The 14,388-nt window shown below is 38.6% G+C and overlaps 1 protein-coding gene across 2 annotated transcripts; it reads left to right on the top strand.

Moving 5' to 3' along the window:
• Positions 1-1,385: 1,385 nt before the first annotated feature.
• Positions 1,386-13,357, top strand: LOC141596934 (uncharacterized). Of its 2 annotated transcripts, XM_074417216.1 has the most exons (9): positions 1,386-1,648; positions 1,736-1,849; positions 1,941-2,023; positions 2,100-2,183; positions 5,134-5,209; positions 5,312-5,384; positions 5,478-5,551; positions 6,949-7,042; positions 12,953-13,357. In XM_074417216.1, exons 1-9 carry the CDS (start codon positions 1,531-1,533, stop codon positions 13,008-13,010), a joined length of 774 nt encoding a protein of 257 aa, XP_074273317.1. In that variant the 5' UTR covers positions 1,386-1,530; the 3' UTR covers positions 13,011-13,357. The 2 variants fall into 2 exon arrangements, with proteins under 2 accessions (XP_074273317.1, XP_074273318.1); XM_074417217.1 differs by lacking the exons at positions 6,949-7,042; positions 12,953-13,357 and adding an exon at positions 5,791-5,871 and having other exon boundaries at positions 1,470-1,648.
• The last annotated feature ends 1,031 nt before the right edge of the window (positions 13,358-14,388 follow it).

Genomic DNA, 14,388 nt, shown 5'->3' with positions numbered 1-14,388 from the left:
GGTTGGCTTCTCCTAGTGCTCCGTTCAAATTTCTCGAGTCACGTTTTGGGCCCCGTTCTCCGGACGATTTCCGCCGCTCTTGTCGGCGTGACAGTGTGAGCGGGCGTATTGCGATTAGGTCCAGGAGCGTTTTGGCTTTGCTACGTCAACCACATGTCCCATGATGGTGACTGTTGGTGACGCCGTGTCGGGTATTATTGGCATCCCGAACTACGGTTGGATTACACCGCCGTGGAGGGTCATGTATGACTCGGGAGTTGTTGAAAGTATCATCTTGGTAGAACGCGGTTTCGTCGGTTTCTGACTGCGTCTTGTTGTTTCGACATTTTCTTAGCTTTTTGGGTGGGTTTTTTGTGTGTTATATTTTGTTTGGGAATGAATGTGACTAGCTTCTAGTGTCTTTCCCCACGAGACGGGCGCCAATTGTTCGGGTGTAATTCAGGAGCAAAGTATCGTTACCACCCGTGGCTTGTAGAATGATGTCTTGGGTTGAACCCTCCGTGCTTCTATCGTCTCCTCGGCCTCTCCTGCAACAATGAACAGGCGAGGCTTGGCTTTGTGCCAAGCGTACTCACTCAACGCCCAAGTCGATAAACTTAAAGGATTAAGCCGTGTTACTTGGCTAGATGTGTGTTGTAGAGATAAGGGAGATATTACTGGATGAATAGTGTATTTAGGTTAAGTTGTGTTGGATCCCTTCCTCGAAGAAGGTTGAGGAGTATTTATAGGCTTTCGCACCTTTTGTCACGTAGTGGCCAGTGGCCAAGTGGCTTATCGGTGGAAAGACGTTCTACCCTCGGCCGATGGACCTATGGCGGCCGCGAGGGTGCAGGATGTAAAATACGCGGATATGTGTCCCGGTGGCGAGTTGTCGGTAGAGACCACAGCTAACAGTAGATGGGTCGACGGCTAAGCGATCTAAGTCGTTGACTTCTGTGGATATCTTTGACCTTGCTCAGTGTGTTGACTTGGTCAGCGGTGCAGAATATGCCCCATCAGATTAAAATGTTAAAAAACTAATAATTTGTCAATTTAGAATCTATAAGTAGTATATTAATAAGTAAAATACTATAAATACTGTGCATATATTGCACGAGTTCTATACTAGTAAAATTACAATTGAATAAGGTTAGTTTTTGTCTAGCTTATTTTATCTCTCTACTTTGATCGACCTGGCAAAACAAACCCGACTCGAATGACCAGATCCGATAAGGTTGACCGGAAATGTATGACCTGATAGACCCGACTCGAAAGTGATCTGATCCGAATTGACCCGATTGTCCCGAAATGACTTAATTAAGGCAAATCATGACTTGAAATGACTCAAACGATCCAGATTGACCCGACCAAAATGACTCAGAGGTGTCCTAACCCAAAAATGATCCGACCAAAAATTGACCCGAGAATGATCCGATCTGAAGTGACCCGACTCGGATGACCCGTTTGTGAGGTCTAAAGGTCTGATGATAATTTTCTGGAACAAAATTTGATTTTGGAGGAAGTAAGTTAGTTAGGGGTATAGAGTCAGCAATGGGGGTAAGCATGATCCGATGGTACAAGAAAATTCTAGTACTAAAAAGTCCTGAATTAACCACATCCAAGCATCATCGTCCCTTCCTTTGTTATTCAACTCTGGCGCTGCATTCAGGTATATATATATATGTTTGTGTTATTATTAATTCCATTGTTACTCAACATCATAATTGTCTTAATTTTATTAATTTAATGAATTTAGTGAAGAAGAAGAAGAAGAAAGCTTATGATGGATTGTTGTTGGATGCTGGTGGTACACTCTTACAGCTTTCTAAACCTGTTGAACAAACTTATGCTGAAATTGGCCTTAAATATGGTCAGTTGTTTATTTAGAAATTACCCAATAAACCATTCTTGATCTACCTACTCTTATGTCTACCTACATACACTTAATGCTGAAATTATAGGTTTACATGCGTCTGCTTCTGAAATTAAGCAAGGTTTCAAGAGAGCCTTTTCTTCTCCTTGGCCGCACAAACTTCGTTATCAGGTACTCCGTCAATACTTGAAATAATACTGAATCTTATGAATTTCTTTTAGTTATTAATCTTATGCAATGACTACAGGGTGATGGTAGACCCTTCTGGAAGCTTGTTGTTTCTCAAGCCACTGGTTGTTTAGATGATGCCTATTTTGAGGAAGTTTATCAGGTCATTTACTCTCAACACCTAACTGAATTTCGGATCGTATATCCAAAAGATTTTACCATTTCATATCAGTAATAATCCCAATGTTATTACTAGACCTCATGTTGGCTATCTTGGCATGAAAATAGCTATTATTCCCATCACCCATCTGAATTTCATGTGCTTTAGCCCTTTGGTAATTGGTTTATTTCATAGGAATAATCCATCCTATGAGTGATCTGATTATTTAATTTTAAAGTACTGTTACTCAGTTAATAGCCTCATTAAAGGGATCTCTCTGAACTCTAAAGTTTACTCTGAGAATGAATAAGATCAGCTCTAGCACTCTCAGCTCTCTCTACAAGCTTAGAGAAAGATCTCATGTGGAGCAGTTTCAACTTAGTCTTAGCCATTCAAATGAGTGATTAGCTGAAACACCGGATACCCAGATAGCCTGCAATCCCAAGTCTCCTTGACAATATTTAGAAAATCATCATCCAGAGCCCAACAGTTAAGAGATTTAAATTGCTTTCGCTTATAAGAGTGGGAGGAAGGAATCATAAAAAGTAGAGGGGAGTGATGAGAGATACTTGCCTCCATAGAATGAGCATAAGAAGGAAAAGAGGACTGCCAGTGAAAGTTTGTCAGAACTCTTATCCAATTTAACCCATTTTGAGGTAGTATCCTGCTTGTTTGTCCAAGTGAAGAAACACCCCGATGTGTGGAGGTCATCCAAAACAGAAGATAGAATAGCATTATCAAACTCATCAATATCAAATTGATTTGTTGATACTATAATTTTCCGTAAATAATACTCTCTCGGTCCCGATAATTTGTTTACCTTTTATATTTTTTATGACATATTTTAATCAAAATTAAACAAATGATTGGGACGGAGACTCGGAGAAATTAACATCATAAACCCTAATCCCCCTTTTGTATTTAAGTTTTCATTTCATTTCCATTAACATTGCTTGCGATTAACTTTGTTTAATTTTCAATTACATAATTCTACCGTACATAATCTACATTATTCTTTGAACAATTTGATTAAATCTGATTAATGTTGCATTGTACAAGCACCTAATTATTCTTAGATAATATCTAGATAAATTGCATGATTTTTATCTTACCTATTGCCTTTATCCCGATCATTTGTTTATCGTTTTAATACTTTGTGAGGTGTATCTTAATCAAAGGTAAACAAATGATTGAGACGGAGGGGAGTAATAATCATTTACGTCCATCAGTTATTCATATCATAGTCCATGATTAGAGTTACAAGTTGATGATATCTTGGTTGCTAGCGCTGCATTTTTGTTTGACAAGTAGGAATGCTGGTTTACTGTGAGTCTGTGATGCAATTCCAAAGGAATGCTGAACGAGGTATAATCTTGTCCGTTAAAAGAAAATTTACCTCCTAATAGAGGGATATGCGCGCGTCCATCCAACCTTCCTTACACGGGAGGGAAGCCAATGAAATGAGAGGACTAGAATATACTGCGGGAGAAGGCCAACTGGGAATGTAAATCCGAGTTAGTGAAATGTTCTATAATTCTGTCATGTTGGTATTTGAGGACGTTTTATATTTAGATTGGGCCGAACATAGTTTGCATTAACTGATCTATATTATTCTGGGACAGGTGGCAGAGGCTATATTTAGATTGGGCCGAACACAGTTAAAGTCACCCATTAGAACCCACTGCAGAGTATTATTCTGAGCCACATGAGCCATAAACTCCCGAACCCCTCTTCTCATAGCTCTATCATTAGCCCCAAAGACAAACGTAATAAAAAAACTGGGACAGGTGGCAGAGGCTATATGCACATCAGCACATGAATCCACTGCTTACTCACATTGAGAAGAGTACCCATTTCCTACCATTGTAATGAGATTGATAATTTTCCAAAATATGAAATCCAAGAAAATTATTTGTAATAGTTCTATTAGCATTCGTTTCCTTAATTGTAGTCTCCATTATTCCCATAATGTTCACCTGAGATTTCCTAAGAAATCAGTTATTTCCTTCTGCTTGAGGCTAGAGTTCATGCCTCTAATATTCCAAGGACCGATAATCATGGAGATAAAATGTGTGGTATATCCCCCTGTTCCCCTATGTGCTGTTCTACCAAAGCATTGAAGCTGATCTCACCCAAAAGGTATGGGCAAAACTTTGCGTTTTGGACTTTTGGTCTAACTTTACTAGATTTCTTCTTGGCCACTTGTGGAACCTTAGCCACCTTATCAAGTTCCTGACAAAGGTAGGGCTCCATTTCTTCAACACTAGCATACTTCCACTCAAACTCCAGCGTCTCCCTCGAAGAACCTTATTGAGATCCTCCTCCGAGTCAAAGCAAAAATAGAACAGCCTTTTTTGAAATAGAGAACTTTTGGCTTAGTCACGTGAGAATCTAGGTTTACTTCCTAGGAATTGACCCACTAAGGTTAGAGACCAGTATTTAATTTTCTCCTGAATATCAGAGATCTCTATGCGAACCTCCTCCGAAGGAAGAGAGTCCACAATCTTGTGTAGCTCCATACCCACCTTAGGTTTAGCAAAAATCTGTTCTCTCCAGGAAGGTTTTTGAACATTATTAGTCTGACCTCCAATTAAATTAGGGTTACCAGCAGCATCTGGGATAGCATTGGTAGGCACTAGATTGTTTGCAGACCCAGAGATAACAGCTTGAGATAATTCTTCAACATTAACAGATGGGACCAAGGGAGAAGAAACATCTTTGTCTATGATTTGAGAAGTAGAGGACTTATCTGGTTGATGAGAATTGGCCAGACGACCTCGCGGACGATCCATGATCGGCAAGGAAGATGAGATCGCCTTCCCAGAGAGAATCTCTCTCTTAACCAACCTTTTTTATTAGTTCTCTTCGTTTCTTTGCTCAATTTAGATTGTGTTTTTCTTTTTGTCAATTCACCTTATCCTAATACTTATATTTAGGTGTTTTATTGTCCCAGTATTATGCAAATGGTTATGCTTGGCATCTTCCAAATGGAGCCCATGAGATATTACTTCTCCTCAAAGATGCTGGAGGTCTTATAAATCATCAAGCATATCAGTTAAACTTCTCAATTTTGACGACTTCTCTATTGAGTATTTATGTTTCTCTTATATATATTTTGATTCTGATTGCAGTTAAGCTGGCTGTTGTATCAAACTTTGATACCCGGTTGAGGAAGCTACTAAAGGATCTTAATGTATTAGACTTGTAAGTATGTTGTTATATCCTCAATATGTCGCTAATACAAATAGAAATTTACTTCCATGAATAATACTTTATTTCTTTTGCTTTTTCTCCAAGGTTCGATGCTGTTGTAATATCTTCCGAAGTTGGATATGAAAAACCCGATGTGCAGATATTCAAGGCAGCTTTAGGTATCTCATGGCCACTTGATATTTCTGGCATATTTTAGTTCCTTCATAAACTGGCTAAATTGTCTGTCTTGTATAGCAACTTGCAGAATCCCACTCCTCCAAGTTTCTCAATAGAGTTATGTGGCTTTCTGTGTGTTGCGAAGTGGTCTTTAGATGCATTCCCATTGATCTCGTAGGCTCAACAAATGAACATTTGCCATCTTCTCCTTTCTTTTGTAATTTTCAAACTGGGCTTGCAGGAGTGAGATCAGAGGTTTGGCCAACACAACACAGGCTGTGAGTTTGGGTTTAAGCTGTTGGGAGAGAAGTTTAGGTTCATGATGCGGATTTGCATAGAGTTTCATATACTCATATATCTTTTATAATTGTGAACCATTTCTTTGGGTAAAGGGGTTTAAGGAAAAGGGAAGGAAGGGAAACAGAGGAAAACAATATCCTTTGTTCAGTTAGCAAAATGAAACTAGAGGGATTTTGAGAGGGGAAAATAAATCTCTCAATTTTGCTCCTTCGAAAATAAAAAGCTCTCCTACAAAAGAAAGATCTTGAGAAAAATTATTCTCTCCATTCCCTCTCCCCTACTTGTCTTCCTTTCCCTTCCCTCCTTTCCACCCCACTCGCCTTGCCTCTTTTTCTATCCAATACACACTTATAAGTAAAGTTTAGTAATGAAATTTCATTATCAGTTCCTGAATTGATAAATTATGGCTACTCTTTGCTACCATTTGAGTTAAAGTCTTAACTAACTACAATAGTATGAAAATTTCACCTTATTATTTACTAAATTGGGATGGACTGAAAAGGAAATGTAGACCCTACCAATGGATGGAGGGAGTAATTTATTTGTTCCTCAAGAGAGAATTTTCAAAACTTTTCTATGCCGAACAACTTAGTTGTTGAGTTTAAAGAGGGGTAACACATAAAGATGTACAAAGTTTGGAGACTGAAGTAAAATAAGTGTATAAAAAATGAGAGAATATATATAAAAAACGATAGGGATAATGCTTAGTGTGCCTCATTATCCGTGCCATGTCCATGAGATGCTCCTAAGGTTCCCAAAGACATTTTTGCAAGTTCCTCATTGAGTCTTGGCCCTAGGCTTTCCTGATGTGTGGCTTTTAAAGCTAAGTTATTATGAGAATGGAAGGGAATATCAGAAACCTTATAATATTACCTGGACATTGCTTTTTATGCTACTTAATTTTTTATATATTCTACATGGGTGTTCGAATGTGTGATGCTAAAGCGTTAAACAAACATTTACCGATATTACATAAAGTATCTCTATTGTGTACACTTTCCATCTCTATTGAAAGCATGTACATCTGTTTTTAAAAGCACTCAAGTTCTTGCTAAAGTTAACAAAAGAGTATTTCTAGGAATGTGCTTTTTTGTGATAGGCCAGATAAGGGTTGATGCTGGAAGAGTGGTCCATGTTGGGGATGATGAACAGGCTGACAAGTTTGGAGCCAATGAAGCTGGAATCGATTGTTGGTGAGTACTCCTGTCTTGTTAAGTCAGTCTTAGTGCTTATTAACTTGATGCCTGAAATGTTAGAGTCAGTTTTTATGAACCATAGTGTTTTTTTTTTTTTAATAATCAGTGAGTTGTCAGCTTCTTTTATGACTTAACACTTACAAATTGAAATGAACAGCTTGTCAGTTACGTACTGTAAAGATGTAGCATACCGATTTAGGAATTGTCATTCGAACACACTGATATAGTGATGTATATCTCAAAATGTTCTAATCACTCGTGTGTATCCAAAACATAGTTGTACAAACACATTGTATATCTAGACCATTGAGAACAACCAATTGATTTGTGTAGACCTAGACTATCAAGAACTCTACCAACCTGCTTTTACTTTTTTCACAAGACTTGCCACATATGCTTATCTAAGGGGTAGTTGTTATTCGAGTTAGTGAGTTAATTGAGTCGGTAACACATTATATTAACATGAAACCGTCTTGGTCTTTTAAAAGACCAATTTTATGTCAATAGTTCCTATATGATACCTCCAAAGATAACGTTTTTTTCTTCACCCCATGATATAGTTCAATCGTTCCAGTACCCTAAAAAATCAGGGGTGGTTTTTAGCAAGTACGAGGGTACTTTGATCCACTCCCCTATGACCCGTGGTAAAGTAATTACTTTTTGTTAACTTCGGATAGAGTTAACAGATAGTAAACCACTTGTATGCTTGTACCACCCATCTCATGGATATATATACCCAGTGTACTGTGTCTTAAGTTGTTGAAATAACACACTTCCTGATTCTTGAACCTAACGTTAAGAGGGAAAGGATTACCCTGATAATGTGAGATGATGTTGTAGATCCCTGGAATTAACACTCAAATAGCGTAATTCGAGCTACCCCTACACGTGAATATTGATGGAAATAGAGAGAGATGTGATAGAGGAATGATTGAACAGAATTGTATTTGATTTAATGAATAGCATAGCCCAAATGAATACAGGAGACTTCTATTTATAGTGGCTCGTACCATCTAACTGTAACTAACTCTTCTAACTACTTGCCAACTCAGCAATCCTCTATCAAACTCCACAACCAATTATTATAACTGCAACATTCCTCCCTTCTTCAGTCAAGACTTGTCCTCAAGTCTGTATCAAAAATGCTGGAAACTTAGCTTCAAATTCATCAGCATACTCCCACGATGCTTCACTTTCAGGATATCCTATCCATTGCACCAAATACTGAACTCGGGCCTTGTTCTGTGACTTTACAACTCTTCTGTCCAATACTGCTTGAGGCTCAATGGCAACTCAACTGTCCTTACCCCTGAACCAGACAGGAATGTTTGGAGAATCCGGCAACGTCCCTCTGAACTTTTTCAATTGAGACACATGGAAGACATTATGAACTTGGGCATCAACTGGAAGCTTCAGTTTATCCAACCTTTCCAACTACAGTTTCAACCTGAAAAGGTCCAAAGTATTTTGCAGCCATCTTCTGATTACTCCTTTTTCCAACAGCCATTTGCCTATAAGGTTGCAATTTCAACCAAACCCAGTCCCCCCGTCACAAATGTCCTGTCAGTTCTGTGTTTGTCAACCAAATTTTTCATCCGGTCCTGTGATTTCTTCAAGTGGTATTTGGGTGACTGAATCATTGTCTCTCTTCTTTGAAGTGACCTATCCACTGCCTCCACTTTTGTTTCTCCTGGCAAATATGGAAGGTGAATTGGAGGAGGTTGGTTACTTGGTTATGCACTATCTTATAGGGAGTAACTTGAACTGATGTATGGAAGTTAGTGTTGTACCACCATTCTGCTAAGAGCAGCCATATGCTCCATTCTCTAGGGTGGTCTCCACACATACACCTTAGAAATGTCTCCAAGCATCTATTTACCACTTCAGTTTGCCCTTCTGTTTGTGGATGATAGGCGGAAGATAACAACAAGTCAGTTCCCTGAAGTGTAAAAAGCGCCTTCCAGAAAGCACTTAAAAACACAGATTCCGTGTCACGCACTATACTCCTTTGCCATCCATGTAATTTGAATACTTGATCTAAGTATAGTTGGGCCATCTCCATTGCAGAATAAGGATGAGATAAAGGCATGAAATGAGCCATTTTAGTATTTTACTCAACCTATCTACTACTACGAATATTACTTCCTTCCCTAGAGATTTTGGCAACCCAGATATAAAGTCCATTGAAATGTCTACCCATATTTCTTCGGGGATGGGCAAAGGTTGCAATAATCCAGGTGATGCAACTGTTTCTACTTTGTTTGCTTGACATATGGAGCAGTTTCTGATGAATTGGTGGTGTCTTTGTTAGCACCTTTCCAATAGAACAATAACTTCACCCTTTTTATAGTAGCATCTCTACCAGAATGGTCTCCTTGATATGAATCATGAAGCCACTTTAGGATAGTAGATTTCAAGATAGAATCATTGTCAATGACAATTTTATTATTTCTCCTTAACAACCCATTAAGTAAAGAGTAAGGAGGACAATTTTCTTGCTGCTGCAACTTCTGAAGAATGTCATTAAGATGAGGGTCTTGAATATAACTTGCTTGTATCTTCTCCTTCAAGTCAGATTGAATTACTGAAATCGCCATATATAATATCTCTGAACTTTGCACCGTCAGCAGCTACATTTTCTTTCCCTTTCTGTAATGGATTTCATAACTGAATCCCATTAATTTTGATAGCCAAAACTGTTAAAATGGAGTAGAAATCTTCTGTTGAAGTAGCCATTTTAGGCTCTTCTGATCAGTTCTGATAATAAAGTGGTTATTAGACAGGTATTGTTCCCACTTTTGTACTGCTGTTACTAGAGCCAACAACTCTTTCTCATAAACACAGAGTTTTTGCCATTTAGCACATGTAAGCCAATGGATGCTCATCCTGCATTAATACAGCCCCTATACCAGTCTGAGAAGCATCCGTTTCAACTTTCAACTATAAATTGCTTAGAGAAATCTGGTACAGCTTACACAGGAGCAGTAGTCAGTGCAAATTTCAGTTTTTCAAATGCCATTTGAGCTTCAGGATTCCAAGTGAACCCTTCCTTCCTTAGTTGATCCGTCAATGGTTTAGAAGTTGTAGCATAGTTTTTAACAAATTTCCTATAATAGCCAGTGAGCCCAAGGAAACTTCTGAGTTCCTTCATATTCTTTGGTACAGGCCAATTTTGTATTGCTGGCACCTTTTGAGGATCAGTCTCCACCCCTTTTGCTGAAATGAAATGGCCAAGATACTCCACCGTATCAATTGCAAACGAACATTTGCTTTTCTTAGCGTAAATCTGATGCTCCCTCATAAGATCAAAAACCTGTTTTAGGTGTATCACATGATCCTCTAGACTCTGGCTGTACACTAATACATCATCAAAGAATACTAATACACTTCTCCTTAGTAAGGTTCTGAAGATGTGATTCATCCACCCTTGGAAAGATGCTGGCGCATTAGTAAGCCCAAAAGGCATTACTAAAAGTTCATAATGCCCAGAATGTGTTTTAAAAGCTGTCTTATACACATCCCCTTCATGCATTCTGAGTTGATGATACCCTGCCCTCAAATCCAACTTGCTGAACACAGTGGCTCCTGCTAACTCATCAATTAATTCTTCAACTACAGGAATAGGAAATTTATCTTTAATAGTCTTCTTGTTTAGATCCCTATAGTCAACACACAGTCTCCAACTCCCATCTTTCTTTCCCACCAATACCACAGGAGAAGCAAAGGGACTACAACTATGTTGAACTATGCCTCTGTCCAGCATTTCCTGAATCAGGTGCTCAATCACGTCCCTTTGTTTCAAAGGATACCTATATGGCCTGATATTGACAGGTGCTGCTCCCTCCACTAGAGGTATCCTATGATCAAAAACACCCTTTTTAGGAGGCAACTGAGTTGGCTTAGAGAAAATGTCAGCACGGTTATTGAGTAATTCTTGAATTAGGGGAGGGTATTGATTTGTCTCACACATACAGCAAACTGAATCCTGCCCCATAAATTCATCCTAATCATCCATATAAGTGGCATGCAAATAAAAGAGATGAATGGCATTGGCCATAACCTTATTAGTTGCCATGCTGCTCTTGTCTAGTTTTGGAGGGATACCCCTTAGCAGATTATGAATACCATTATATTCAAAGGACATCCAACTTCTTAAAATTCCACTTAACAGTCTCCAAGGTACTCAACCATTGGACACCTAACACCATGTCACAGCTACCCAAAGGAATAAGCAAAGCTTCACATGAAAAGTCAGTATTCTATAATTTCCAACTGAAATTTTTGCAAATGCTTTGACAAGCAAGGTGGTTACCATCAGCTACTGTCACTGCTTGTGGAGCAATTTTCTCCACTGTTAGACCCAACTTCTGGCCTAAAGAGATGTCTATGAATTTATGAGTGCTCCCAGAATCAACTAAAATGTGCAAGGGTTTTTGGCCCACATATCCAGTGACCCTCATAGTTTGGAATGCCTGATTACCAGCCAAGGCATTAAGTGAAATGAAAGATTCAACATTGTTAGCCTCAAATTCAGCCTCATCCCCACTATTACTGTCAAAGGATTCCATATCACCATGTTCCTCTTCTCCTGGAACCAGAATTGTAAACAATTGTGATTGTCGGAAGTTACATTTATGACCTTTCTCTTATGGCTGATCACAAAAGTAACACAATCCTTTAGCAATTTTTGCTGCCTTCTCCGCCACAGTCAGGTGTTTTTGTGGAACAAAAACTTTGGTATTATTGGACTGAGTGGGTTTGTTTTGTGGGGTGGGTAATAAAGGTGGTTTGTAATGGGAAGCAGTTGTAGTGGGTTTTGTCACCAAAACATTAGGATTTTTGGTGTAACTTCTTGTTGCTTCCACATTTTCTTCCTGCAATCTAGCAAACTCGATGGCCTCGGATAAAGAAGCAGGCTTAAAAGCCCTCACAAAGGGTTTGACAGCAGGTTTCAACCCACTGATGAAACTATCTAAAAAGTAAGAATCAGGCAGTAGGGGATTTCTTTGTACCATGAAGGATTTAAGATGCTCAAAAGAATCAAGATAATCATCAAGAGAACCAGATTGATAGAGTTTATTGAATTGTTCTATCACATTTGCACCCAACTTATCTTTGAAACGAGCACAAAGCCACAAACATCAATAACAAATGTAGACCAGGACACAGAATTTCTAGCAGCAATATAAGCATTAAACCAAGATTCAGCCTTGCCTATCATATGAATTGGAGCTAGGTCTACTTTCTGATCATCAGGAACTTTGCGAAGATTAAAGTATTTTTCACACTAGAATTTTCGCCATTAAATAGCGTAATTCGAGCTACCTACACGTGAATATTGACGGAAATAGAGAGAGATGTGATAGAGGAATGATTGAACAGAATTGTATTTGATTTAATGAATAGCATAGCCCAAATGAATATAGGAGACTTCTATTTATAGTGGCTAGTACTCCCTCTATCCCGGTTATTTGTTGTTCTTTTCCATTTTGGGGTGTCTCATTCAATTGTTGTCCTTTCTATTTTAAGAATGAACTTAATGAGTAATTTGATCATTCACTTTCAACTTGTTCCACTTGTCATTTAGTAATTGGCCCCCTCCCCTTTCCTTGGTCTTTGTACCAAAACCAAAGGACAACAATTGACCGGTACGGAGGGAGTACCATTTAAGTGTAACTAACTCTTCTAACTACTTCCAACTCAGCAATCCTCTAACAAACTTCACAACCAATTATTATAACTGCAACAGATGACTCCGCTTTTGTCTCAAATTGTTTTTATCATGAAAACATTTCATTATTCATAACCTGTTTGTCAAGTGGTTTGGTTGAAAAGGGTCGAACTGACATATTTCTGTAATAAATGATATTTGATGAAGCTATTCTTTTCTGTTTAATGAACGTGCAGGCTATGGGGTAAGGATGTGGAAACGTTCTCGGATATAAGGGACCGTATACTTGTATAACATTAGAGCCTACTAAGCAATCGGTGAATAAGTGAAGGTGACGAAATTGGGCTCTAACTTAGGGTTTCTCTTGCTTGCACTTGACGAAAGGATTGTTGCAACTCAAAACTACAAACGGTTTCTGAAGCTTGAACCGGAGTAAAGTTTTTCAAAGCCTGTCTGCTAGTCACACAAAATATTTGTTTATTTAGAGCCACCGCACAGTAACGACATAGAGGGGCCTTGAGCCCTTGAGTGACATCTTCTTGTTCATTATATCAGCCGCAGCTTAACTTTAGGTTACCTTGCGTGTTGTGAATTTGTGATGGTATATATAATTACTTTTTCGGAAGCCTTTTATTTAGCTCAAAGCCTTGAAGTTTGAGTACTCCTTGGCATCTAGCGTGAACTTGATATAGTTTTTTTTTTTTTTTTTTTTTTTTTTTTTGGCAAAAGAAAAGAAAGAGTTTTACATTATAATTAGTGCTTTACTAAACCATACCTATAAACTACAACATAAAACACCATAGAACTAGTAATAACATAAACTAAAGCATAGTAACAATTGCATCGGTAAACGTCGTGTTGATGGCGTACGACGGTAGTCGGGACACGCTCTTCAAATTCAAAAATCACCCCAATCTCTAATGGATGATCAACGCTAGCCAAAGGAAGACACCCATCTTTGTTTGTCTTGATTGATGTAGCTTCAGAGAAATACCTGCAACAAAACCCAAAAGAGGGTCTCGGAGATTCATCTCCTTGGCTGTGAAAATCTTCCTCGGAAATCCAACGAGTCTCCACAAACTCATTTTTACTCGTCTTAATAAAGACAGCTTCAGAGAAATACATGAACTTGATATAGTTATGAACATAAAGCTTGATAAGCTTTAGTTTGTAATTCACTTTACACTCTTTTTGGAAAGGAAAAAACTTGCTCCGTACTTAACAATCGTATTTCTCACAAATTTCTTTCTCTCCTATAAGAAATTTTTTATTGGATAGGACAGGTCCAATATAGGAGTTTGGCCCAATTAGAGAAATTAAGATAAAAACCAACCCAAACAATAAAGCTGAAACTCCTTTTCCAGATTCTCAAAAATTGAAATCACGTAGTCTTCCACGGCCATCAACTCTTCCTCCTCGGCCTCCACCTCCTCCATCTCGGCCACCACCTCTACAATCCACGCTCTCAACCACCTTCATTCCTTCGAACCTAACATCCTCCGTGAATCCGTGATCGCGGACTCCAGCACCTCTCGACTCTCCCTCTCCTTCACCCAACCAGTGACACCAAACGAGAGAGGTTGGCCGCCATCACTAATGCTCACTACTATAAGCAGGTTTGGAATTGTGCAATTTGAATATTCATCTTTTTATTTTGGAAACTTTGAACTTT

The sequence above is a fragment of the Silene latifolia genome, chromosome 8, assembly GCF_048544455.1.
Source record: "Silene latifolia isolate original U9 population chromosome 8, ASM4854445v1, whole genome shotgun sequence".
NCBI lineage: Eukaryota > Viridiplantae > Streptophyta > Magnoliopsida > Caryophyllales > Caryophyllaceae > Silene > Silene latifolia.
The sequence above is the reverse complement of the archived record's forward strand: the minus strand, read 5'-3'. Positions and strand labels throughout refer to the sequence as shown.

Bases quoted from the DNA above. Each gene is read 5' to 3' on its own strand.
- LOC141596934 (XM_074417216.1), top strand. From the start codon at position 1,531: ATGGGGGTAAGCATGATCCGATGGTACAAGAAAATTCTAGTACTAAAA. The intron at 1,649-1,735 runs GTATATATATAT...TAATGAATTTAG, and splicing joins AACTCTGGCGCTGCATTCAG to TGAAGAAGAAGAAGAAGAAA. The intron at 5,552-6,948 runs GTATCTCATGGC...TTTTTGTGATAG, and splicing joins GATATTCAAGGCAGCTTTAG to GCCAGATAAGGGTTGATGCT.